This window comes from Amblyomma americanum, chromosome 3, assembly GCF_052857255.1.
Source record: "Amblyomma americanum isolate KBUSLIRL-KWMA chromosome 3, ASM5285725v1, whole genome shotgun sequence".
Taxonomy (NCBI): domain Eukaryota; kingdom Metazoa; phylum Arthropoda; class Arachnida; order Ixodida; family Ixodidae; genus Amblyomma; species Amblyomma americanum.
This window is the reverse complement of record NC_135499.1, coordinates 147210335-147236351: the sequence shown is the minus strand read 5'-3', so window position 1 is coordinate 147236351 and position 26017 is coordinate 147210335. Positions and strand designations below refer to the sequence as shown.

The window sequence follows — 26017 nt, the reverse complement described above, 5'->3', positions numbered from 1 at the left end:
CTCGCTTGCTATGTGTTGTCCTTTTCGGCGCTACAACCCTTTTCTGGAACCGTGCACCAACTAGCCCTCCAACAAGTATTACTCAGACTTATCTCGATTGGTCGCGGCTGCACGCAGCTGCTTCCAGACTGTTGTAGTTGCTTTTGAGCCTTATCTCGATGAAGGCATCAGTTTGAATGACAGCTACAGTGTGACAGTTTTCTGCGAACATCCCCGCTGGCGAGTCATGAGCCTTTAAAGGCTTTCGCCTTGAAACCTGAGAACCGAGGAAACAGAGCTGTCCACGGAGGGTGCGTTCAGGGTTCCTTTAATTTGAATCTACGGAGGCGAAACAAGCTTTGGCTGCGGTTTAGATTCATGGGCATTGATTTGCACACCTGCCTTGAAGCTTGGCATGCACTCGACTGAAAGGCTTCACCGCGCGCCTCACACACACGCCCAGGGGTCGTTTCGCAACTGCGAACGGAATTGTTGCCATTGTGGGCTCGAAACGACCGACGCTTCGGGGTTGTAAAACTGTAGCTTCAGGTGTTCCACTAGTTATACGACCCCGCGAAGTGTTCGAGTGCTGCCTGCGCTTGCATCCACTCTGCCGCAACGCGCTTCGAGGACGCTCTTGTGTGACTGTGTTCCGTGAGTGCTCACTTTTAATCCGTAGCGTTTAGAGACTGCGGTAAGTCGGTCCGTCGTGTCGCCATTTTTCTGTCTTTTTTTTTTGCCGGCGTTATAACTTCTTTATTGGCCGTCTTTTATACGCTGCTGTAGAGTACGTATTGCGTGTGCGTGAATATTGTGTTCTGATGATTTCCGATATACGTTTCCTGTCATTGTGCTATGTACATTAGTTGCAGTAGAAACACGCAAATATTTGGCGGGATATTGTTTGAGCGCAGGAGGCTTAGAGTGTCATTTGTAAAATGCGCAAAAAAAATTCTTTATTGCAGCGCGTAGAGCGAACGTGAACGAGCAACAAAATAGCGAGAAATATTCTGGGCTAAATGTGGTTGATGTGTTCCTTTTTTTCCCCTCTCCAGCTTTTTATTACAGAATTTGTTGCTGAGAGCCTTGCGGCTTCGCAAAACCTAATTCAAACATTCTTGAACGTCACACTTATTTTCTTCGTCCCTTATTGTGACCGCTGCCCCGATCTCGTGACATCGGTCTAGCAGACCTTAAAAATTGGCTTTTCAAATTTCTTAGACTAAAAAAAATATAAAATAAAGTACCCTTCGCCAGGTTACTGCATGGCATGCATCAGTCCAATTTCCTTCACGATTGCTTTTTCCATAGCGTCGAAAGGTGCTGCGTTAAGTCCGCTATCGAGGCTAATTTAAAATTTTTTTTTTGCTTCCTCCCGCTACGGCCTTTTCTTTGCACCTGGGTCAGCATCTCGTTATTCCCTTCCTATGAAGCTTCCAATAACACCCAGAACATGTTCACACACTCGTAAGCGCTGCGTGCCCGTCTCTAAGGCGCATGACGCGTACAGATGCTATAAGAAGTATATCGAAGGCGCTACAGCTGGGCAAACCGTGTCGCAGCGCTGTCTAACGCCGCCTTTGATAACTGATTGACTCAGTCGCCAGGTGGTGGCACGCGCTATCGGCAGACGGTACAGCAAACAAAATTAATGTTTCAACAAAAACTGAGAAGCATGGTTATTACTAGATCCCTTTTTTGTGCGCGCACACAGAAGCCACGACAAGGCCTATCGACCTGAGCACAAGCAATAAAACAGCGTCCCGCGACGCGCAGGTCATTGCGGCATCATGACGAAGGCGAGCCGTCGGGCATGCCGAAGGCCGCGCACACTAGGCCGCGCTCCTCAAACGCATCGCTGTCAACGCCAGACAACTTCCTCGTGTTGCACTCGAAACGCAAAGAGCACACACTCGCGCCGGCGAACTTGGCGAGTGCCGGACGCACGAGATAAGTGTCTGCCGATATGGTGCGCTGCTTGCTGGCGACCGAGGTAATAAGTTATCAAAGGCAGCGTTAGAAAGCGTTAAGACGCGGTTTCCCGCACTGTCGCGCCTTCCCTTTGCTTTCGACAGCATCTGTGCGCGCTATGGGGGCTGTCCAAGAAACGGCCAAGAGGGCACACGCGCGAGATGGAGAACGAGTTGAAGACGAAGAAGAAGCGCCTTGGAAGCTCGGCCTCGGTTTTCCTGGACAAGCGCTTGGCCTCGGAGCGAACATGTCGGACAGGAAGAAGTCCGGAGGCTCGGCAGTGGCAGCCGCCACGGGGTTCGACGCCGCGGAAAGGATGAAGAACCTGCTGGCTTACATCTACAACGACGGCGTTGCCAAGGTAAAGGGGGCGTCGGCCGGTTGAGGCACGACGCTTTGTTCGTTCTATGTCTTGTTCTCCATTGCGGGGACAGTTTAGGCGTACGTACTTACGCACGGGTAGCACTTTTAGCTGCCTCGCACTAACCATATACGAGGCTCTACGCGCGAGGATTCGGTCGCCGCAGCTGGCAAAGGACAGGGTTAATTGGAGAGACATGGGAGAAGCCTTTGCCCTGCAGTGCGCTTAGTCAGGCTAACGATGATGATGTTGGTGATGATGATGCGTCGGGCTTCCAATCTGAGCCAGGGTATCTGTGTTGTGAAATTTAAAACAAGAGCGCGGGTTCTGTCTGTGTAGCGCCCACTTTAGTAGAGAACGGGGATTGTATGACCTGTGCGTGTTGATCGGTCAAGCTGTTGTTGACCTCCCTGTGTGTGCAGGCAACTGATCTGAAATTGATACGTACTGTTATTCTTGCTGCGAATTCACTCCTTGTGGTGCAATGCGCACTGCTTCTGTAAGGAACAGGACCCGTTTGATGGAAACCTCTACGCCCTTACTCCCTGGAACTTCATGGTGCGCTATGATAGCGTTTAAGGTGGGGGAGAATTATCTTTGCGGCTAATGCTGATTTTTCAGTAGTGTTGCTCCGGCGTTTAACAAATGTCTTTATTTTTATTTACATGGACTGAGATGATCGTAATTCGAACGTAATACCGACAGTTTTCATTCCGAATACAAATGGGTATGCCAGTGACGTCAGCTAGTGCTCAGGGAAGCATAGTTGGTAATCACGCGAGTCCTCAAATCTCTGACGTGGCAGGGGGCATGTTCCCTTCCCTAAAAAAAAATTGCCAGTGACTTAGCTCCGCTATGCCAGGATATACGTAGCGAGAGGTACGTTTCCCTGGCTGAGCTTGTTCTTGGCACTGTATGTTTAGCAATGAGAGACATGTCCGCTTGAAATGTCCAGGTCGCAGATGCACTTTCGGAAACTCGAATGGTGTGATCAGTCACACGACGGGCCTTCACATCCTCTTCGGTTGGTTGCCGTTGACTGACGCCTTCCATAGGCTCCATCTCGGCGGCTATGCGGCGTCTATTACGCTCGGCAGTCTGGCGTCTCCGTTTGGCAAGGTGTTCCTCCCTCTGTTCGGGCGTCTCCGCTGCTCTCTTCACCTTCTGACGCTCATTCTCTCTTTGTTGAGTAGCCAACTGCCAGGCGACAACCTCAGGATCGGAAGAGTTAATGTTCTCTTGTCTATACCGCCGTTTAGCAGCGGCTGGACTCTCCTTCTGTGCATCCATATCAAGCGTTGCGATACGACCGCCGATTACATCTCCGCTTCTTATACGCAATGCTGCGCAGGCTACGACGCGCGGCTCGGGTGATGAACGCGGTTTGACGTCATACCAAACGGCGGCGAGCTGCGCGGTGTGACGTCATGCCAGATGGCGCCGCGAGCGCGCAAAGCACGGTAACCGTCTCACATATCTCGGTGGACACCCGAACCGCGCCGTAAAGGAAATGATAAAGGAGGGAGGGAAACGAAGAAGCGCGCGGCGCATCCACTCCTCCTCCCCGGTTGCCATGGTAACGGCGCATGCGCGCAACTGGCCTCCCGCATGTACCATGGTAGCGCATGCGCACAACTGGCGTCTCGCATGTACCGCGAAATTCTCGACTGGTAGCCTAGTGTAGCTCCCGCTACAAAAGAGCCTGCTTACAGATGGCGGGTCGAAATCTGGGCCATATAATGAAGACTTACGGCAGATAACAGCCACAGTACTGCGGCCACTGCTGTTACATATTAGGTGGCTCAAAAAATGAATAAATCGGCAGCAGGCAGGAACTATGCCTTCTGGTGGACAGCAGTTGATGTTTTGGGTTTCTTTCTGGAGTTCTGCATGGTAAAAACCAAAACCACATTACCTAACATCCTGACATGACGTCATCCTGAGGCTCACTGCTGCTACTAGCATTAAAAAACATCTAGAGACCACTAAAAATGGCGAAACACAGTTCATTTGCGAGAGATTTCGGGTATCAAGAAATTTGGCATGCTCGCTAAGAAAAGTTGCGCGCCGCATCCTTCACTCCCGCACCAAAGTTCACCGTTTCGTAGCAAAATTACTAATTACTTAACTGGAATCTGACTTCTAACACTACAGTTGAACCTCGTTATAACGATGTTGAAGGGGCCCAGCGATTACTTCGTTATAGACGTGACTTCGCTTAAAAGCCCGTGTTTAGAGAGCTTTCAAGAGGAATCGTCATTAATTCGTTATGTCCATTATTTCGTTATAACGAGGTTCGATTGTACATACATTTCCGAACAAGTCAGGAAGTGCGTAGGTATAGCTTTGAAATAGCAACCGATAGCTATGAGTAGTAGCAGGTGATTCATGCCCAGTGGCAACGGTAAGGAGTGAGGTTAAAACCTAATCTACAAATATCTCCCCAGGAGAAGGACATCGACACCAAGGCGGAGCAGGAGTTCAAGACCGAGAAGGAGCGCCTGATGAGGCAGGAGCGCGCGCGCATCGATGAGGTGGTCAAGCGTCGCGAGAAGCACGTGGAGAGGGTGCGCAAGATCCAGACGTCGCAGATCAAGAACGCGGCGCGGCTGCGGCTACTGGCCGGCATGAACGACCTGGTGGGGCAGGTGCTGGCCGAGACGCGGGCCAAGCTGAACGTCATCACCCAGAAGGAGAGCCGCTACAAGCCCCTACTCGAGCGCCTCATCCTGCAGGTAATCTCAGACAGGGATTATTACTCCTTCGGGTAGCAATGCGATAGCACTGGAGTTCACGTCAGGAACAAAATCAATTGTCACCCATGCCGGGGACGGGGAGTAGGGGGCCTCCTTACCATCATCCGCTCTCCGATGTCACGAAATTAGCTGATTGGTCGAGAGAGGTCACGTCACATTGTGACGCCATCACAACCTGCTGAATGAGGCGGTGGCAACCTGGCCACCGGTTTGTCAGCGACGTGCCCATCATGGCAGGTGGCACTTAATGTTTGGCCGAGAGAGGCCACATGACCTTCTGACGTCATCACAACCTGCCCACTGAGGCGGTGGCAACCTGGCCACCGGATTGTCAGCAACCTGCCCATCATGGCAGGTGGCACTTCACGATTGGTCAAGAGAGGCCACATGACCTTGTGACGTCGTCACAACCAACTTACGGGTTGCAAGCGTCTTAGGCGGTCAAAATTTTCGGAGCCCTCCACTATGCCGTCACTCATAGCCTGAGTCGCTTTGAGACGTTAAACCCCTTGAACCATAAACCTAGTGTCCAGATAGCAACCTACATAGCATTTGAGTTCACGTCAGAAGCAACTCGTAGCCGTCTGGCGTCACCAAATTCACCGATTGCTCGAGAAAGGTATGACGTCACGGGACCCCAAAAGTGGTATGACGTTACTAGGTCACGTGGCCCCAAAGGAACCAATCCCAGGCCGCCACACAGAGCAGGGAAATGAAACAATGGATCTAAATCTGTAATTAATATAGTGCAATAATAGTGATTAGTAGACAGATTAAAATCATTTAATGCCGGTCGGAAAGATGCGGGTTTGATCCCGGCCGCGGCGGTCGAATTTCGATGGAGGCTAAGTCCTAGAGGCCCGTGTGCTGTTTGATGTCAGTGCACGTAAAAGAACCCCAGGTGGTCGAAATTCCGGAGCCCTTCACTACGGCGTCCCTCATAGCCTGAGTCGCTTTGGGACGTTAAACCTCCATAAACCAAACCTAAAATGTAATAATACAGATTAGTAGATCAGGAAGGAGTATTAGTGGAAGTAAAGAAAATGGCGGATGACTGGTAATTGGACAGTGGTTACCACAGAATCTGCGCAAATGAAAAATCTCATGCTATTACATTCGACTCCAAGGGGACTTAATAGTCCCCCTTGTTTTTAACTACATTAACCGGCTGATGATAAGGATGCTGGTGGGATATAACATTTTTATTAAGGGTCTGAAGCGAAATATGTTGCATTTAACTATTCCAAAGGAACACATAACTTCTCGGCATAGCCCCTACCAGGGGCGGTATGCTTCCGGTCCGCTGCGCTAGCTCTGCATGCTGTCACCACTTTTTGCGTATATAGGTTTGCCCTGTCGGTCATATGTTTAGGGGAATATCATAAGATGGAGTACATTTGTAATAAGGGACTAATTACTCATGGGCATCCACCCAAGCGCAGCCATACGGCTAGAAAAAAAAAGCTACAAAGGTACAAAGAACTGCTCCGGTGAAGTTGTGGTCCCTGGTTCAAACCCCGGACCAGCACGAATTTAACTGCGAAGTTTTTGAGAAAGCTCTTTAGCTTACCTTTGTAGCCGTATGGCTGCGCTTGGGTGGATGCCAATGAGTAATTACTCCCTTATTGGTTTGCCCTCAGCGACGAATGCTTTTCGCTGTTAACAGTTGGCCACGAACATTCGCGGATTACGGAGATTCAAAAAAAAAAGAAGGCTTTCGCAAATTTTATAGACTGCGATCAAAAAGCTGCATCCCGCATTGCGACCGCGTCAGTGCACATGCGCAGTGAGGCTGCGAAGCAGTGGAATTCTGTGCACTGCTGCCTTAATGCTTGAACTTTCGCCGCCGTTGCGGAAACAGCGCTTTCGCGCAGGCGCAATACTTATCGACGTGGTGTCTTCGCGCGGCGGCAAGCGCACGTCGTTTTCGCACCAGCACACACGAGCGAATGCGTCCGGATTCCATTATTTTTAATGCGATACAATTAGAAGCCCCATGGAGCCGAAATGCGCCGTCGGTAACGATATTCGCGCATTGGCAGGGAGGAAATGACGTCACCTGACAGGACGTGATGTCACCCCCGCTAAAGGCATCGACAACTGCTAATGCTAAGGTATTTCCAACACACAAAAGAATTAGGTGTCCCTGCGAATGTTTTCTTTATTGCCTCCAAGGACGCGTCGCGCATACTTCCCTGGATGTTTGCACTACGCATTTGTGTTCGTGCTACAAATAAAGTAGCCATTTCTTTTGTTCTTTTTTTATTTGCCACGAACGTCTGCACAGTATTGACGTTTTGCGCTTGAAATGCTGCCCAGTCGGTTGCTTGAACAGCAAGTTTGGGTCGCTTTGGTTAGGCTAAATAGCCGTAACTCCCTGCATGTCAATGCGACGCAGCGTACTACAAGGGGTAAACAGTCCGCAAAGAGTTAAGTGCAGGAATCAATACGCACATGACTGGCAGGCCAAAACGAACGGGCAGCGCTTGAACGATCTCACTTCCGGTTTTTGGGGGGGTTAGTGAGAGCTACTTTCTTTTTCTTGTAGATAAACATAGGCGCGATGGCGCAGCGCACCTGTTCGATGCATCGAACAAACAGCCCGGAAAAAAGAATCAATATTTCTATCACCTCCAGTCAGACAATCGGACGGTGTGGAAGAAAACAGTGGGCACGCTCGCTCGAATTGAAAATTTTTATTTTGGATTGAGGATATATTAGGGAGGAGGCGTGCTTGAAACGGTGTGCACAGCACCCAGATATAGCCTTTTTTCCCCTTCCAGCCCATGTTTGTACTTCGTCAAATGGTGCAGTCATTCTTCCAAGCAAGCAGCCTCACTGCTGGTCGATGTGGTCGATTTGTCTAGACATGTATACATGCGTTCCCAGACTTGGCACACGGCCTAAACGCACCGTTATGTACAGTGCGGCGTCGTCTCCTTCGTTGTCTTTAGTGTGCCTTGCTTAACCGCCTCATTTTTTAGCCTCTATGGATCGACGCCTCTTTACGCGGGCGTATGTGCAGCGAATAGAATGGAAAGCACGAAGCGTATGATCTGTCAGCCAGAGCTCCGATTATAACAGTTGCGAAAGTGCGCGCAGGGCCCACGTATACAAAAGAGAGAAATCTGATTGGTAGAAGATTCGGAGTTCGGCAGACTGTCACGCCACCCGCGGCATTTAGACGAACTGTTCAGCGAAGAAAGAAAAGTTTCAGAGCGCCACCGACAGCTGACAGCACAGCCCACAGGCCACGCTTTCGTCTGCTAATCTCGAGGAATTGGCTACAGGTTGTACCCGAGTTTTGATTCGGGTTTGCGTAACCGGTGGAATTAACTAAACCTGGCTGTGCGTCTATTGTTGACACAAAAATGGGGTCACGTGAGGAATTTTTTTTTGCAATAGCAATAAGGGAGAGATGAAAAATAGGAGATAAAAAGGGAAGACAGGGAGACAAGAGAGGGTGAAAATAAAGCGGGCAAGTTAAGGATTTAAGGGAATAAAACGATCAACGATGTGCATATTTCGTTGTGTTTATAAACAAGTGGGACAGAAATGTCGCAAATGCTATTTTAGTTCGGACATGCACTCTGGCTTAATGGGACCAAATGCGAGGATATAAAAAAGGAGATCGTGTTCACGCCACTGTTTGCCTTCGAGTATTTGCGGACTGCACGGCATTTAGGCGTTGGGTTCGGTACAAGCACTTAGTATGTTTTTTAATGCGGCGAGTTTTTGCTCGGCTCCCACACGACGAAAATTCTCGCCGGCCTCGGTCGTATACATCTTCCGTCCATATCGAGGCCATCCGCTCCTCGCGCAACGCTGTCATTCAAATTTGGACAGCTTGTGTGCCAGAGTTTTCCAATTATTTCCGAGAAGACGTGTTTCTGGAGAACGTTTCAGTTGGCACAAGACGGTGAGGCTCTGAAATGCGAGGATTGGTTGCTTGTATTGCATGTTGACGCATGTATACATTTACTGCCTTAGCAAAGAGGGGGAGGTTATTACAGCGCAGCAGAAAAGAAGCATAAAAAGTAGTAAGTGATAACGTGAAAATGAGCGAAACAGAGGCGCTCTTACTGAGTGTCTGCTGTAGGGCGCTCTTGAAGCTTCTCTGGTCATGGGTAGATGTGGTATGATCAGAAAGGCGACTGGGTCATTCGAAATCGCTTCCATTTGAAATATCTGGCGGTGCTTCTTTTTAGGGTTGTCATTACGGTTGTGTCGCTGTTTTTTTTTTTTGCCTGTAATAACGCATACTTCAAAAACGGCGCAGTGTGTTGAATTTATGTACGCCCGTCGCGGTGTATGGAACGCGGTTTGCGTGGAAGAAATTTATTTTTATTTTTATTTTTTTTATATCCAGGCAGCAGTGCTTGATACCTTATGGTGCGCTGTGTATAAGTGGAACTTTCACGCACTTCCATAAGGGTTTCATGTGTCTTCATAGCTGCGTGCAGGGACGGGTGTTTTCGGTTAACCTGTAATGTATATTGTCACCATTTGTTGAATAAACATTTCGGTTATAATCAGCTGGGCGGCCGATGGAACACACACCGGCGGAGAAAGGTCCAAGCTTGTCAGTTCATGCCTGACGACGGCCTGAATAAGCGACACGACGGGCAGCGTTGTATCTGGAGTGTGTGGTGGGGGGGGGGGGGATATGACAGGTGCGTGGGCCTCCAGTTCACGTAGGATGATCCGCGTGACAGAATCGGTGACGGGAAGAGCGTCCGAGGGCGCGCGGGATGGAGATCGCTGGTCCTCACAGGAAGATGTCGCGGCTGTGTTCGGAAGGCGGGAAAACGGCTGCGGAATGCGGCGGCCTTTCACTTGCTCAAATCGACGACACTCCTTAATGATGGTGTCAACAGTGGAGCAGACTTTGCAAACAAGCAAATGGAAAGCATCGTCGGCAATGCCTTTGAGCCCCGCCGCGGTGACTCAGTGGTTAGGGCGCTCGACTACTGATCCGGAGTTCCCGGGTTCGAACCCGACCGCGGCGGCTGCGTTTTTATGGAGGAAAAACGCTAAGGCGCCCGTGTGCTGTACGATGTCAGTGCACGTTAAAGATCCCCAGGTGGTCGAAATTATTCCGGAGCCCTCCACTACGGACCTATTTGTTCCTCTCTTCTTTCACTCCCTCCTTTATCCCTTCCCTTACGGCGCGGTTCAGATGTCCAACGATATATGAGACAGATACTGCGCCATTTCCTTTCCACCAAAAACCAATTATTATTATTATAATGCCTTTGGGCACGTGACCCACCTTGTCTGTCTCACTCATGGCAGCGTCGACCTTGTAGCAAAGAGCCAAGATATTCTGGATGTAGGCCACGTAACTTTCAGTCGAAGACTCGGCACGAGACGCAAGCTGTTTTTTAGCGGCGAGGTGCCGAACAGCGTCCGTAGCTTTCATCGTGGTGGGTTCGTACCACACTCGTGCCGTGTCATTGAGATAAAATATGACATTGGCGAGCATTAACGTAGGGTACCACCTGTTATAGGCGCTGACGCGTTCGTAGAGGTTAAGTCAGTGTTCCACATCCGTGCCATCAGTGCCAGAAAAGGTTCCGGGGTCGCGAGGAGGAGCCATGACCACGAAAGGAACGGGGGGGGGGGGGGGGGGAGGGAGGAGGGGGTGTCTTCTTGGCTTGTCGGGTTGAGCCATGGTGGTAGGCCCGGCCTGACGACCACTCTGAAGCTGCGTGGTGCGCTGAGCGCAAAATCCGCACCTTCAACAAAGATGCTACGTGGCACAAGGCGAGGACGAAGCAAGAACGACCCGGGCACAGGGCCCGCACAGAGCACCCAAACCCGGAACACGCGCACCACCGAAACACTTCGTTCACCTCTTCTTCATTCACAGTATCCGTTGCAATATTATGGGTGCGAAAACATGGTTTAATAAACTTTTGGTGGCATCTAACTTTTCTGGGCGGTGTCTGGCGTACACAGAAAATGTAACATTTCTGAGAAACGTGGGAAAATGAGTGCCCTCGTTGCTCTTAATGTGTGCCTCTGTGTGCTGGTGGGTCTGTTAATAATAAAAACTTAGAGAGCACTGTGGAGACTGCATTGGAGAAATGCCAAAGCATTAGTGTTTGCCGCGACGTTGGTGGCTCCTAGTCGACTTTGGTAGCTATTGTCCATATGACGTCATATGGACTGTTCTAGAACTATTTGGAAACCTGCATATCATCCTACTCCGGAGATACCGGCATTCAGCGCTCCGTTTTTAGCTTTACTCTAATTGGTTGTAGGCGTGGCGTCATCAGACGTATTGGATGACGTCACATGGTCTCACTAATTAGCCCAAATAATTACAACAATTACCTTCATTATATATCTCCGTTAATTGCCCTCATTAATTCGCATCGATAATAGTGTAATTGATTACTTGTATTAATTAAGATACTTAGATATAATCATAAGTTATTGACTAATGTTAATGACTGACTCGATATTGTTCAGTCACCGGCTTTATATATTTCACGACGTCACCCTTGCTTCCACGTTTTGCGGACACCTCCGGTGCCGACATAGCCTTGTAATGCTTTGGCATTAGAAAACGGATCTTAAGAGTACTTTACCGCGCGATAAAATGCACTTAAATCCGTTTCCTTTTTGTTTTTCTTTTTGACCAACACCGTTTAACGTGTTCGCGTTGACTCCATGCTTTTTGAAAGCTCCCCAAGAGGCAGGAAACGATGCGATTTTTAGACCGTACTTACTTATGAAAGCACAGGCTCCATAAATAGCCGACGGCAAGCTCTTTAAGGAACCAAACCCAATTCCAAGACTGCCGTGCCTATCATTCCTTTGTCCATTATACTGGACAAAATTTCCATTGCCGGGTCTCAGGAGGGTGTATACCTTCCCATAACTTGTGACTGCGGGTGCATTTTTTTTTTTGCATTCAGCACTACTAGCATTTGTCGTGTATGAATACTTTTTGCTCGGATTGAAAGAACGTCACGGCAACAGATATTTCACTGTATACTTCGGTCTTTCATAAAGGCGTAAAGGAAAGGTCCCGGAAACTGTCCGCGTGTGATGCAGCTGTTGATGCGCGTCCTGCCCATGCGCGCAGGGCCTGTACATGATGCTGGAGAAGGACGTGGTGATCACGTGTCGCCGCCAGGACGTGCAGCTCGTGCAGGACGCGCTCGTGGTGGCCGCGAAAAAGTTCGCCGCAGACACCCTGATCCAGGGCAGCGTGGTCGTCGACCAGGAGCACTTCCTGCCCGACGACTCGAGCGGCGGCGTCGAGCTCGCCTCCACGCGCGGCAAGCTCAGGGTGTGCAACACCCTCGAGAGCCGCCTGGAGCTCATCTCGCGCAACCTGCTGCCGCAGATACGGACGGGCCTCTTCGGGGACAACCCCGACCGCAAACACATGGACTAGGGGCCGCCATTCCCTCTGCCCCCATAGAAAGATATGACTTTGGACATTCTATACACACTATCGAAATTTTCGTAATGGTGGGATCGGGGCTGTGTGGAAGTCCCACTTCAAAAATTATTTTCCTTGTGTTAATTTTCTTTACCTTTCATTTGTCTGTAATAAACCCCGCTATTCCGAAACCTCGAGTGAGCTTGTTCGAGATGACGCCGATTCAAAAGTTTTGTATACGCAACATGCGCCAGGTATAGTTGAAGTAAATATATCTCCTTCCCGTCCAAGTGAATCAATGCGGAGCCCATAGAAGCTCTGACGCGTAAATAGATTTCTACCTGCCTGTTAGTAATAGCCATTTAACAAATTTAGGTAATCTCGCGCGCTATTCGAACACCACAGGGCTGCAAAGGCGACCCAGAAACACCCACCTGTACCCATCACTCTGACGCATGCGCCATGGGACCACATCCGTCATCTCATGCTAGGGCTTCGATATTCGCCGTTGCTCGCTGCTGGAAGAGCACGCCATAAGGTATGAAGACTGCCGACAAAGGCTGTGCATTCGCGTGACGGCGTGTTGTTGTAGCAGGTAACTGATTTCGTGGCTGAAACCGCAGTTTATTGCCGTACTGCAATGATCATTACGTTGCCTGTGGTTTTACTCATATTTCTTTTAGTAATATCTGACCTTACTACCACTGTTTCTGTGAATGGGACCCAGAGGGCGTTCTTTCGGAAAAGAAGAAAAAGGCTAGTCTAATGGAAAGAAATCACAACTCGTGCAGTAATTTCTTGGAGTGTCGAAGAAGCAAGCGCTTCCAGTCTAGCAATTAGTACTCTCCCCATCGCTGCAATCAATATGCCCGCAGCCGCAGCGGCTTGCTTTTATTTTTTTAATTCCCCTTATCTTCGCCTTCGTAAAGCTCAGCAGAAGTTCATGGTCGACGGATCCCTTTCAGCATGAACCATACCACTATTGCTGCCATATAAGACTGTCGCAATACGGCACTTAGTTTTCGCGCGCAGTGCGCACACTGCGTCTCCCTATGCTTTTAACGTCTTCGGAGGGCGGAGCGGAGAAAAGAGAAAAAGTGGCAGCAGCAGTTAGCTGCTATTTTTCCCCATCTTCACTTCGTTCGTCGTTCTCAGTTAGGGTTGATTGCAAATGTGCTAGTTGAACAGACGAAAAAATGTTCTTCGTAATAAGGTTCCATTCCTTCTCCGTCCCCTTCATTCGTCGAGACGCACACAATTTTGTCGACGCTGATGATGAGTATCGTGTGTGCGGACACGAGCGGACGTTTCTTGATGCGTCGCAAGAGAACGATATTGGGACGACGCGCGATCGGAATCTTGCTGCTCGTTGCGATAGCAATCTGCGTCCACTGAGTACACGCAGCCCGACAGGCGAAGTAATGGGGACAGGGCGAGTGAAGAAAACAAAGCTACAAATGCTCCGAAACTCAGTTGCGAAAGCCGTCACTTGTGTAGCAGCCCAGTGTATAAATTACAACTCGATGAGCTTGGCTGGAATGTCATCATTCGTCGCTCGTTAACTCGGACGACATGTGAACACAATCATGTTGTCCGTAGTTCAGGCTGCAACTATTTTCTAATTTTTATTGCCCATACTAACAAATATCTAATAAAATAAGTTACGTGATGTGTGTGGACATGTTAGTGATTTATCGGGCTAAGAAAGGCCATTAGTTTATTAACCAGGAGAAGGCGAAAGAGCTGCATGCATGTATGGGTGCCACTTGTTTCTACGCAAAACTTTCCGCATCCGCATGGCGTGAATCATGTCGAAAATTTTTCCGCAACACCTTGTTCTCAATAAATGCTTGTTCAGACGAGCTTAAATTACCTTTTCAAGACACCGAAGGCGACTCAGGTCGTAAGCGTAGTGCCTGCTTGTTCAGACACTGTGCCCCAACCACATCAGATAACCGCGAAAGCGAATTCCTCCCTGGAGAGAACGTCGGCAGACCTTCACCGAAGCGCTGACGCCGCACCCTCCTCGAGGACTCCTACCGGGAAGACCTGCCGCAGGGAGACCGGGGAGACTGCAGCGCTTCGCGCAAACTTTTGGCGCTGACGTCGCGTCATCCGCTTCTAAACGCACGCTGACTTCCCCAAGGAGCAAGAGCCACCGACGCGGCAACGACCGAAGCGCGGCAGGATAGCGGTGGCGTCAGCGCGCGACGTCAGAAACGCGAGCGCCGTCGCTACGATGGCGCGAAATGTGATGTCACTGTTGACGTCTCAGCATGGAGACGCGGGAGAGGCACAAGCTCGCGTCGAGGAGTCGGCCTTGCTGAGTGGCCAGAAAAAAAATCAACGTACGAGAAAAAAAAAAGTACCGAAGAGGTCTCCTCTCCCGAAAAGAGCGAAAGAAGAACTCTCGCATAAATTGTGGTGAGCAGAGAAGGAAGGGAGAAAAGAGTGAGCAGTGTGCGGGACGAAGTAGCGTTCCTTTCACAGCGCGTCTAAATCGCATTTCCCGCACACGCCACAACGGGATGTTCGCCGCTTACTCGGCACCCTAAATATCCGAAAGCATAGCGCGCACGTCGGGATTGGTTCCGATTCATAGCCGCGAAAAAAGCCACTGGGGCGACGTTATTTGCTTCTCACGAGCGGCCGAACGAAAACGGGATTGAGGTCGGCGCCGCACGGCGCGTGCGGCGAAGGTCTTTAGGATTCGGGGCCTACCATCCAATCACAACCGGCCTACCATCCAATCACGACCGACTTGGGCTCGCGATAAATTTGGAGACGCCGACTTCGGTGATGCCCGATCGATGACGAGTGATTTCAGAAACGACTGCTGTAGGTGCTTGCCGATTTCAGTTTGCTTTGGAATTCAAAAATCGCTCAACATATGTGGCGGAGCGTTCCTATCGCCGCAACGGGTTACGTGCGATATAAGTATAGTTCTATCTGCTACGGTTACTGTGGATTTAGACGCACATACTTGATTTTTTTTGAATGCCGAAAGTTGTATTGTAGGCTTTCTTCTTCACGATCTACCCACCATCTCTCGCCCTGCCGACACGTACTCACGTCGAAGCTGACCAGGGCACTATGCGTGAACGGCAATGAAATCAATTTGTTACTGAAAGATAAGCCAGCGGCGGTCGAATTTCAATGGAGGCGAAATTCTAGAGGCCCGTGTACTGCGCGATGTCAGCGCACACTAAAGAACCCCAGGTGGTCGAAATTTCCGGAGCCCTTCACTAAGGCGTCCCTCATAGCCTGAGTCGCGTTGGGACGTTAAGCCCCCATAAACCACAAACCAAGTCAAAGATAAGCAATGAAAAATTGGGACTATGGTAAAGATGCATTACAGTTATTAGAAATATCAATGTTGAACACATCACATCATTGATAAATAGCTTGCAAAAGTAACAAAAAAATTGGGGGCCACTCAACTCTGTTGCGTGTGTGATGCGATAGCATAGCACCACTTGTTGCCTGAGCTAGACGAACTTCCGGTCTGGTGGTGCCACCTCGGTTTGGTTGACGTCATTTCCGGTTTAGTTGACGTAACTTGTTTCTGTGAGGGCATTCTGGACTGATGACGCCACTTCTGGTTCCGTGACGTCACTTCTGGTCTATCATGAATCATGACTGGTCATATGACTGATGCACACACAATTTCCACACACAGCATCACGGCACCCATGTAAGTACCAAACCGCCACTATATGCTGCCTAGGTTCCGGTGCGACATCACGCCGTGAATGCAAAAATGGTCTGACGAACTATTATGCTATCACATCATAGCATGCACTAGCCCCTCTCGCTATAGAAGACGTCAGCATTGTTAGGCTTGTATGGTGCCGAAAGTCCCAAACTCGAGAACCTGACGCTTGTGGCGATAATAAGTTATCAGGCCCGCGATCAATTCACGATGTGGATGCGAAGCTGCTGCAGTGTTGTTCCGAAAAACGATGGCACGTCGCGCACGTCCTTACTTTTTCGCACCGCCTTCGCATACGTCACGTTTGTTGTGCAGTCAGCTGTCACCCATATAATTACGGACCGCCGGCTCCGCTGAAAAACAGCTTCGCACAGTGTTTCCCGCTGAAACTGCGTGCAGTTGTACGCGCACTCCGAACTGCTCGCTCTAGTTAAAGGCGCCTCATATCAACTGAAATTACTCTGCACACTGCCGAAGCTTCCATCACGCAGGATATACGGGAAAACGCCAGGTGCGAATCCGGTGCGATCATTTGAATATTTTTTTTTCGCATGTTCAGCTGGGGAATACGCAGAATGATTTCGAGAGCCCTGCTTGCAGCATTATTGTTGCGATTTGTTGCGTACTGCGCTTGCAGAGAAAATTTCCTTGCACTCCCATCATCTACAGTTGTCTTCCATCTCTCAAGTGAAGCTGGAAGAGCGGTAAAGTGGAATTTTCAGCGCCAAAAGTAATGTTCCCGCTAGTTGCTACCCCCTGTGCAATCTAAGAGAGTTATAGCAATGAAATTTTTTTCCCTGTTTCAGAAGACATGCGCAAGCATTTGTGCTTGGGAATGTTTCCTTATAGCATTGAATCTGTTCAGGGCTATGTTTCTAGCGAAAACGTGAAAAGTGCTTCTGATTTCGTCATGCCCACGTAAAAGTGATTGCCTCTAGCGCGTTGAAACTCCGGTGCTTTGCTTTAAATCCGCGTTAGCTGTACGCGGGTAAGTAGTTTGGTCGTACTATTCCCCGCAGTCGATTCGTTATGCGAACGAAGTGTTGAGCGGCGGTGATTGCTCCTTGGCTGACGAACGGTAATGCAAAAGTTTTTGCAGGAATTTTCATGCACAGTGACGTGCTGTCTGTGAAGACCCGAACAAGGAAGAAAATAACCGGCTTGTGTCGTGCCCGTCCCAGGCCTAAACGCGTTCCAATGCGCCGACCTGTACGGGTTGCCAGCTCGGAGGCGTTGTTTACTCTATCCAATCAGCGGATCTGACAAAAGAACCATGGGAATATCTGTAAGCTCGAAGCGCCGTCGATGCCCCGCTAAATATGTTTGCGATAGGTGGCGTCGAACCGGTGAGCTGCCGAAAACAAATTCGACCCGATGACAACGGTTGATTCAGTTAGTATGAACGTAGCACCAAGAACTCCAATAGAAGTGCAGCAGTAACGTCATAAAAGATCGGCTACGTGAAGAGGTGCTAATCCATTCTACGCCGACAGTATTCGGCCGCATGTTTTGTCGGTGACATGGAAGGCATTGGTTTTGTGTTGATGCGCTGCGCTATGCACCACCGGATGATTTGTGCACCGATGGATACAGCACCCTCATCAGCGAGTGAAAACCGACGCACCGCTTAGGTGATCCTCGTGTCAATAGTCAGAGTGTGTCGCGTACAACCACTTCATTTCCGCGGATCAAATTATTGCCGAGAGAGTTCTGGGGTGCACAGGTGTGTGCCATGCTCCCTGGTAAGCCGAGTACCAGGCCAGGCGATGGCTTGTACCCTTTAACCCCTTATTGTTCCTCTCAGAAAATGTACAAAACATCATGAAAGAAAGAGAAGCCCGGACCAGCAACGCTTTGCCAGGCTTAACGCCAATTCAAGATAAATGCAAAGGAACTAAATGCTCAAAAGAAAAAAAATCAGTTTAAAGGGAAAATCAGAGCAGTAAAAAACAATAAACCAGTGGGTAACCAGCCGGTACCGCGTATCGAACCCAGCACCTCCCGAAGCCGAGTCAACTATATGCATTGTAGCTGCGAAAAAAAAAAAATCTCCAATAAGTATACCTAATTGAACTGCACACATACTTCAAGCGTAACATACTACTTGTAGCCTCCGCACGGAGGCCACGCTAAAATGCCTGCGGCATCCATTTCTCTTCTGCCGCGCAGCCTCACCCATTCTCTAAAAGAGACTGAACCTTTCGTAACCGCTCAGTGGCGAATGAAGAGCACATTGAGCGCGCGCTCAACTCGCGCCGACAGTGGCGCGCTTGCCGCGCCCAACAGTTCTCTGAAGGAAGGAGACGGTTGGAACTAAAACGATGCTCGGCAGTACTCGCTGTTCCACCCTCTACAACCGAACCCCGACCCTAATAGCATCTTCTCCAGTCGCCGACCGGAACACCGCATCTCGTCGAATTCATTAGGATACTTTGAGGCAGGGAAATTAGAAGGAAACACGGGGCCGGGTAAAAGCCCGACATGTTCGGCGGCAGTGCATGTCCCTGAACGCGAGTACCTCCACTCTCTCCTTCCTCTTGTCCTTCTCCCCCGCGCCCTCCCTTGCATACCGAAGCGCGTAACGACCTCTGGCTCCGATCGAGGGGTGATCCCTCCTTTCGTCAGCGCCCCTAATGCGATGCATGCAAAGGCTTTCTTTGTCATGCACGTCCTCGTACCAGCTGCTCGCAAGACTGGGATCGTAAACCAAGCGTGTGGCTGCTGCTGCGCTGGGGCGCGGGTCGTAACACGAAGGGCCGTCCCCATCTTTCTCCTCCCCTCTTCCTCCCTCTCTTCCCCCTCACCCGGCAGCCGTTTTTCACTACTTTATTTTTTCCCCATCGTCCCTACACTTGCGTCTCTGCGCATTGCGTCGTTGCAGTTGGATGCGGCGTGACAGAAGCTGGAGCTGCGGCAAGCCGATTCGAAAACGGCGAGCCTTTTACAAACATTTCAATGGACAAGCCATGGTCTGTCTATAGTCTGTCCTTAAGTTTGTCCGTAGTCTGTGCGCAGTCTGTCCGTAGCTTGTCTATAGTGTGTCCACAGTTTCTCTTTATTCTGTGCATACTCTATACATAGTCCGTACATAGTTGGTCCATAGTCTGCCAGTATACCGTCGGTGAGTTGTGTAAAGAAATTATTGAAAAGAAGGGCTCAAAACGACCTCTCAGCACTGCCTTGACATGTCCGGCTGTCTTTCTATTCATTGCTTTCTGCGCCTGTTTGTTTTAATCGGAAACGCAATTTATCAACGGCACTTCAGAAACGAACGTCAGATATGGTCACCAGAAACATCAACATCAGACTGACTACGCCCACTGCAGGACAAAGACCTCTCCCATATATCTCCAATTAACCCTGTCCTGTGCCACCTGCGGCCACCTCACCCCCACAAACTTCGTAATCTCATCGATCCACCCATCTTTCTACCGCCCACTGCTACACTTGCCTTTGTTCTCTTTGTACCTGATCTTTTACTCTCAAGTATGGTATGGGACTGTGCTCTTGAAGTATGTGCTCTGGATGTAAGTACGCCATCATCAGACTCGGGGTTTTCCTGCGCAGCGTGAAAAACTGCTACTGTGGTGTGCGCTTAGCTTGGGTTCACAAAGCACTATCGAAGACTCGCTGAGCGTAGAACGAGACATTTACGCACCCAGCTAGAAAAGACAGCGTCGACCATGGGCCTCAGCCGTAATGGTATTACTGCCTGTCGTACTCCCCTGTGGTACACGCGAGGTGTCTCTTGCAACCTCTTGTGCACAAGCCAGAAGCGACAAGAAGTGTCACTTTGGTACCAACTGCGTTTCTCTTTTACAACCTAAAGAAAAAGCAGTTCAGTTTGAGATCGCGAATAAACGTCTCCGCTCGACCCGCTGGCTTCGGTCGATTCGAGTGCGCTGCACAGAACTGAGGACGCAGAGGCTGCGTTCGGAGAATCGCCCGGCATGTTCCCAATCTGAATGCGCCGACGCGTGCGTAACCGCCCGCGAGTCTTTAACCTTTCCCCGAACTTCTCGGCGAGCTCATTAAACAGCCAACACTCACTCTTTTCTCTCCTCGTTGTGCACGGTGAGTCGAACGCCATTTTTTGTTTTCTTTTTTAAAATTTTACAATGTTCTCGCTGTTGCCACGTTTCAAGATTTCGTCCCGTGGACTTATTTCATTTCTTTTATTTATTAAAAAGAACTCGCTGGCATTGCGTCCAGCTCCTCAGTGATAGTGATAGTTGTAACGCACTATACCTGCAACCTATGAGGAGCTGGACTAAGTGGACTAAGAAAACCCTGTCACCAGTCAGGTGCGTTAGATAATACTGTAACCAGTGAGCTGCGTTACATAATATTGCTGAAACGGCCTAGTGATTGAGTGACTAAACTGGTAGAAAGTGTACAAGGGAACGAAAGAAAATGTAAATCGGGTGCATGTATGTTGTTTTCCAAAAGCGGCAGGCGCACAAATGCGTCCTAGTAGCCGGTTCGAGACCTCTACCGCCTTTGAGGCGGTGGTTGGGCCACCCAAGCTGCTGCTGGCAGCCGACGCGCAGGCTAAGGGAGAAACACACCCTGGTTTATGTAGCCAAGAGGTCAACACTGCAATAAATTTCACAGAGCTCTCTCACTTCGAGGCTACGCGCAGCGCGCCTACTCTGCGCTGCGTTGTTCTCGACCGTGTTTCCGTTTACAACTGGCCTTAAAGTGGCGTGAAGTCTTCTCCTAAACGTTTACATCTCGTAGTGAATGCGCGAGGTCGACTTCATGTGGTTTGCAGGCCCGTTGTCGCTGTTATTTTCAGCCTCTGACGTCAGTGAAGGAATACACGGAGGGCCGCCTTGTTCAGTTGAAGCACGGAGCGGAATTGCGTGGAAAAAAATTGCAGAAAAAAGAACACGCAGAACGCGTTACGAGCTGCGTTTGCATGAACGCGACATAATTCTACAGTAGTTCATAGCATTTCGCAGTCCATCATGGTAGTGCCGCGCGCCCGCTCTTGCATGGAACACATCGTAGTCGCGTTTGCATGAATTCGACAGAAGTCGACTCCGCTGCAGTTTTTGAGGGAATGTGCAAAAGCATCGAGGAACGCAGTAGAGAAGGATTCATGCCTTTCCTTCTCAAAACTTTTCTTTCTCTCGAAAAATCGACTCAAGACACACTCAGTCGCATTCAAGTAAACGTGGCTCGCGTCATGAGTGAAGGTTGCGGCCTCTCGCGTCGCCTTTCAAAAGCGTGTCGAAGGTGAGGAGAGATAGAGCAGGGGTGCTTGAGGAAAGGAAAGGAGTGGCAACCTTCATGCCTAGCGTGCTGCCCCATGTTTGCATGGTCCTGATGCGCTTGTCGTCGCATTCATGTAAACACAGCTAATCAGTGCCCTCTGGAGCGATCTCAGGCTCCAAGTTGGTGCTTCTGGCGGAAGGCTTTCCCCCTGAGATTAGGCGTTTTGCATTCACCCTCAAGTGATCGGATAAAGATAAGCTTCGTTACCAAAGGATTTTGCGCTGCTTATCGTACGGCAGGTGCCACTTAGAGACCCTATAGATAACGATATACAGACAGACAAAATAAACCTAGAAATATTATATTGTACATAATTATGTATTTAAACGTAGCAAGTATGACGTTCCTTTTAAAATTTCTTAGCGTAGTATGTCAATTGATAAGAATACGACATGCCCTGTCTCCGTGATGTCCTGTCGGGGTAAAATCTCGTACTAATTAGCCCAACTGCGAACTGTCATTACTACTTCAGTAAGAAAATACTAAGAGATAACTTTCAGGTGGGAATTGTCACGAATATAAAGAATGAATATGCCACATATAGAAGGCGGAACATCAGGTCACCCGCCACACGACAAAAAATAGTAAGTTCCTGGAAAGCAGTACACGACCGCACACAGCCATGCCGCTTCTGGGGAATCTCGCGTCACGTTTCATCACGCCATGAGAAATTCAAGGCTCGCGGTGAAGGTTTTTTTGAGATTGAAACATAACACGAGGAGAAGTCTGCAACATGGTTGCGTGTTTAAAAGCTGGAATAAAACGCAACTGCTGCTCGCGCATGCATCGGTCGAACCAGCACAGTGCAGCATCTTTGAATTTCCATGGCAGTGGTCATCGAAGTGTGCTGTGCGATGTCAGTGCACGTTAAAGAACCCCAGGTGGTCGAAATTATTCCGGACCCCTCCACTACGGCATCTCTTTCTTCCTTTCTTCTTTCACTCCCTCCTTTATCCCTTCCCTTAACGGCGCGGCTCAGGTGTCCGCCGATAGATGAGACAGATACTGCGCCATTTCCTTTCCCTCCCAAAAAACCAATTGTTCTGGTCATCGAAGGTCGCTGGCAGTCGACGCCGTGGATGGGAACAAGCACACTCCCGTCGCTGAGTGCTGAATTGGATTTAGCGTACCTTTGCGAATTCCTTTTCATGCATCACGAGAGAGAAAGGAACACCTTAAGGAATTCAAGATGCCTCGAGACCTCTTCAACGCAAGCATGAATGAACTTGGGTGAACGAGCTTCAGTTAGAGACAAGAGGTGCACGGAAGTGCCCCCCCCCCCCCCCCCCCCCATCCAGTCAGCCCTGTTCTGCGTCCATCATTTCAAAAAGCACAAGTGAAAAAAAAATGTCGGTGATGGAGATTGGGGGGGGGGGGGGGGGAGGGTTGGGAAAATAAATGACGGCATTCGTTCGCTACACAACGGCTGCGCTTTGATTCCAAGAACAACGAAGCAAACTAGACCTCAAGTAATGAACGCAGGGTTACCGCCTTTGTCTTATTTTTGCTACATGTTTTGTTTTCTTGCTCTGTGTTCAGACGTATAATTCACTGGTCATACGTCTCCCTCTGATCACCGCTCAAATTGATGGCTGCTGGCTGAAGTATGTGTGCGTGACTCTACGGCATGTCCGCCTGGTTTCTGAGAACCTCCCAGAGCGTTTCTTATTCCTTCATACCTTTTGTACACCACGCAATGAGGAAAGAAAAGGCGGTCAGGTAAAGGACGCGATTTTCTTCCTGAATCGCTGATAAAACTGCCGTCGATTTTCTACGAGTTTCTTAAGTTTATTTTTCTTCTAGACGGCAACGAGTGCTGCTTTTCTCGCTAAAATACCCCATTGTTACCGCGTGTGCACCATTAAAATACCTCTGCCCGTTTCTGACCTGTAATTTTGCTCCGAAGTACGGCGAATCCCAACCGACTGATCTGCACGAAGACGTTTCTCAGCGTGCGCATTTTCTCCGAGTATGTCTGTTCCTTTGTTATTTGTTGCCTCCTTACTCGGAATCCTGACAGACGTGCAGGCTATATTGAAGCAATTCAGAGAGCTTTTAAGCTTCATACATGTACGAACAAGAGCGAACGGGATATTTTTCGGCAACGACCTTTTCTGTTGACCATTTTGCAGAAGTGTTTCGAGCACGCTAAGCCCCTTGTGGCGAAAAATAAATAGGGGTATGTTCATAACGTTGCGTCTCATCAGTCGAAAAGCACGACAGAATCGTGCCCAGAATACGACGAAATGTTTTGTCTTTTTGTCCGGACGAAATATTTTTCTGTAGTACTGTAGTATTTTTTTCTTTAGTACCGCAGTATTTTTGTACTACTTTTATGCAGTTAATTCGCTACTAAAAGCAACACCACAATACTATAGGCAATGTGTTGTTGCTACAAATTTTTCTGTTGGTACTACGAGTCAATAGCCGAAATATTGCGAAAAATCTGCTGTGGCAACAAAAATGTGTTGTGTTTGTCAACTCGGTTTAAAATATCCCCCCCCCCCCCCCCCTCCTGCGGCCCTAAAAGAAGCCTTAAAGCGCTCCAGTAAATTGATTGTGGATGTCACACGAAAGTCTGTGACTTCGATCACCTCAAGAGGGTGATCTTAAACCGTGGTAGGTACTTACACTTGGTTAGAATCTGTTATAAATCTTGCATTTAAACGTAGCCATCAATTATTTTCTCTACGGAACAGTCGTTTGCTGTCACACTATCGAGACGCCTTCAACTGCCACAGACCTAACGAACACTAATCGCGTATCTAAGATTGCTACGCGACCACTCTTAATTAAACGTGGCTGCGATATCCATCTACAGTGTGAGAGTTCGTGAAATTTCGTCGATGTCATAGTAGATGATCGAAAGGCGAATAGATTTTCAGAGAAACTGAATGACTACGTGGAAAGAAAACAGAATAAATGTTTCTAGTCTTCATCGCCAGCGTTTCAACGCTCTGCCATTTTGAAACGTATGCCCCGTTAATCTCACCACCGCTATGGAAGGCCGCGAGAAAAAAAAAGATGTTAATTTCATCTGAATGCTTTAAAATATGAGACCATGTAGTTTTGCTCTGAGAGCATCTTTTACGCCGTCTGCCTCTCCCCCTCCCTACTTATTCCCTACACAAACATACCCATCTCTTTCTTGAGCCCAGTGAGTATATGTTGGGACCAATAAATGTCTTAATATTGATATGTGTTCACCTTCGTGTCCTCCAGCACCCGCGACAAATAGTGGGGTAGATAATATTCATTTCGCGCGCATTGTCATCACAACGTTAGCTTAACAGTGCATGAAGTCGAGGTGAAGTCTTTACCTGTAGGAAAGCGTTCTTGCTGCTACTGCAGGGCTCGTGTGAGCGCCAATCGCCCACATGTTTTCCCACTAGCAGCGACGGAAGGCTTGCTGCATTCAACGACGTGAATGGCTTAGGCGTAACATGGAGTATACGAACTCATTTTGCCGTAGTTCACATAGCATACCTGTATATTCAATACCATCACTCGAAAGGTGAATATCTCGAGTCGTGTCAGGAAGCCGGTATTACTACGGCTCGCCTATGCAAGTAAAAAGTGCATGCTAGTGTTTTATAAATTGGAATATAAACTGTGTATTAAGCAGCTACAATGGAACAGTGAGCCTTGTTATTCTCCAAAACGACCCACATTTGCGTTGCATTGGGCGTGCCGCAGCAAGGGCCAGGCTGTAGTTACTGCGTAGCGCTACATGCAACGTTGTTCGCGGGTTGCGAAACTACGAACCGTCGGGCGTAAAGCGATCTGCGCTTACGGTTTATTCTTAGCTACTAAAAGCACTCCAAGCACTTTTTTTAGTCAAGATTTACTGGCCTCCTTGTTTTCCGTGCTTTTATTGGAGCTCTACCGGTGTTGAAACTTTCGACGCCCCGAATTTAAAGCGCTTTTGTTGTCATAGACGAAGAAGTAAAACGAATTAAAGTTGGTTCAGGTAAGTGTGGCTGAGCAGAGACGTTCGCGCCGAAAAGCACGCGACAGCGCCCGTATTTGTGCTACGTCAATAGTCAACCGACGCGTGCGTCTTTGTCAGCAGAGTAAACCGAAATACCAGCCCTAGGTTGGCGAGGTAAAATCTGTGCGCGGCGGATCGATCTGTATACCGCCGGCAAGCCAAACCGCTGCAAATGGGGATGGCAATCTTGCCACTCGATACGTTCGCCAGCGTAGAATATTTTCAGGCAATTGTTTTTGTCGTTATTTGATGCTTCCATTCTCGGGCAGATGTCAACGCGTGCAGTCGCTTCGGTTCAGAGGTGTATTAATAGGCACATTTATGCGGCGAAAGGGAATCAAGATTGTGGGCTTTGTTCGGTACGTTCCGTTTGTACTGTGATCGTCCTTTCTCAATGCCCGAGCTCCCCTGGTCGATGTCATCGATTTTTCTGGACGCACACGTGCGTTCGAAAACTTGGCGCATGTCCTAGATGCGCTGTTCGCTCCATGTAGCTGAATTTGTCAATAGTATCGTTTCACTCGACGTGGTGGCTGAGCCAGCGGCTATGCAGCATTCAGCTGCCGAA

At 49.1% G+C, this 26017-nt stretch overlaps 2 protein-coding genes across 3 annotated transcripts in view; one reads left to right on the top strand and one right to left on the bottom strand.

Annotated features, from left to right (window-relative positions):
- The window catches only part of LOC144125121 (uncharacterized), a 393458-nt gene that overhangs the window by 106398 nt on the left and 261043 nt on the right, over positions 1 to 26017 (bottom strand). The window lies entirely within an intron of this gene.
- LOC144125123 (V-type proton ATPase subunit E-like) lies at positions 1859 to 12653 on the top strand. The gene is made up of 3 exons (XM_077658229.1): positions 1859 to 2311; positions 4759 to 5046; positions 12164 to 12653. The coding sequence occupies exons 1-3, from the start codon at positions 2069 to 2071 to the stop codon at positions 12476 to 12478; spliced, it is 846 nt and encodes a 281-aa protein (XP_077514355.1). The 5' UTR covers positions 1859 to 2068; the 3' UTR covers positions 12479 to 12653.

Excerpts from the sequence above, each read along its gene's own strand:
- LOC144125123 (XM_077658229.1), top strand. The coding sequence starts at position 2,069 with ATGGGGGCTGTCCAAGAAACGGCCAAGAGGGCACACGCGCGAGATGGA. Across the intron at positions 2,312-4,758 it reads ACAACGACGGCGTTGCCAAG|GAGAAGGACATCGACACCAA; the intron begins GTAAAGGGGGCG and ends ATATCTCCCCAG. Across the intron at positions 5,047-12,163 it reads TCGAGCGCCTCATCCTGCAG|GGCCTGTACATGATGCTGGA; the intron begins GTAATCTCAGAC and ends CCATGCGCGCAG.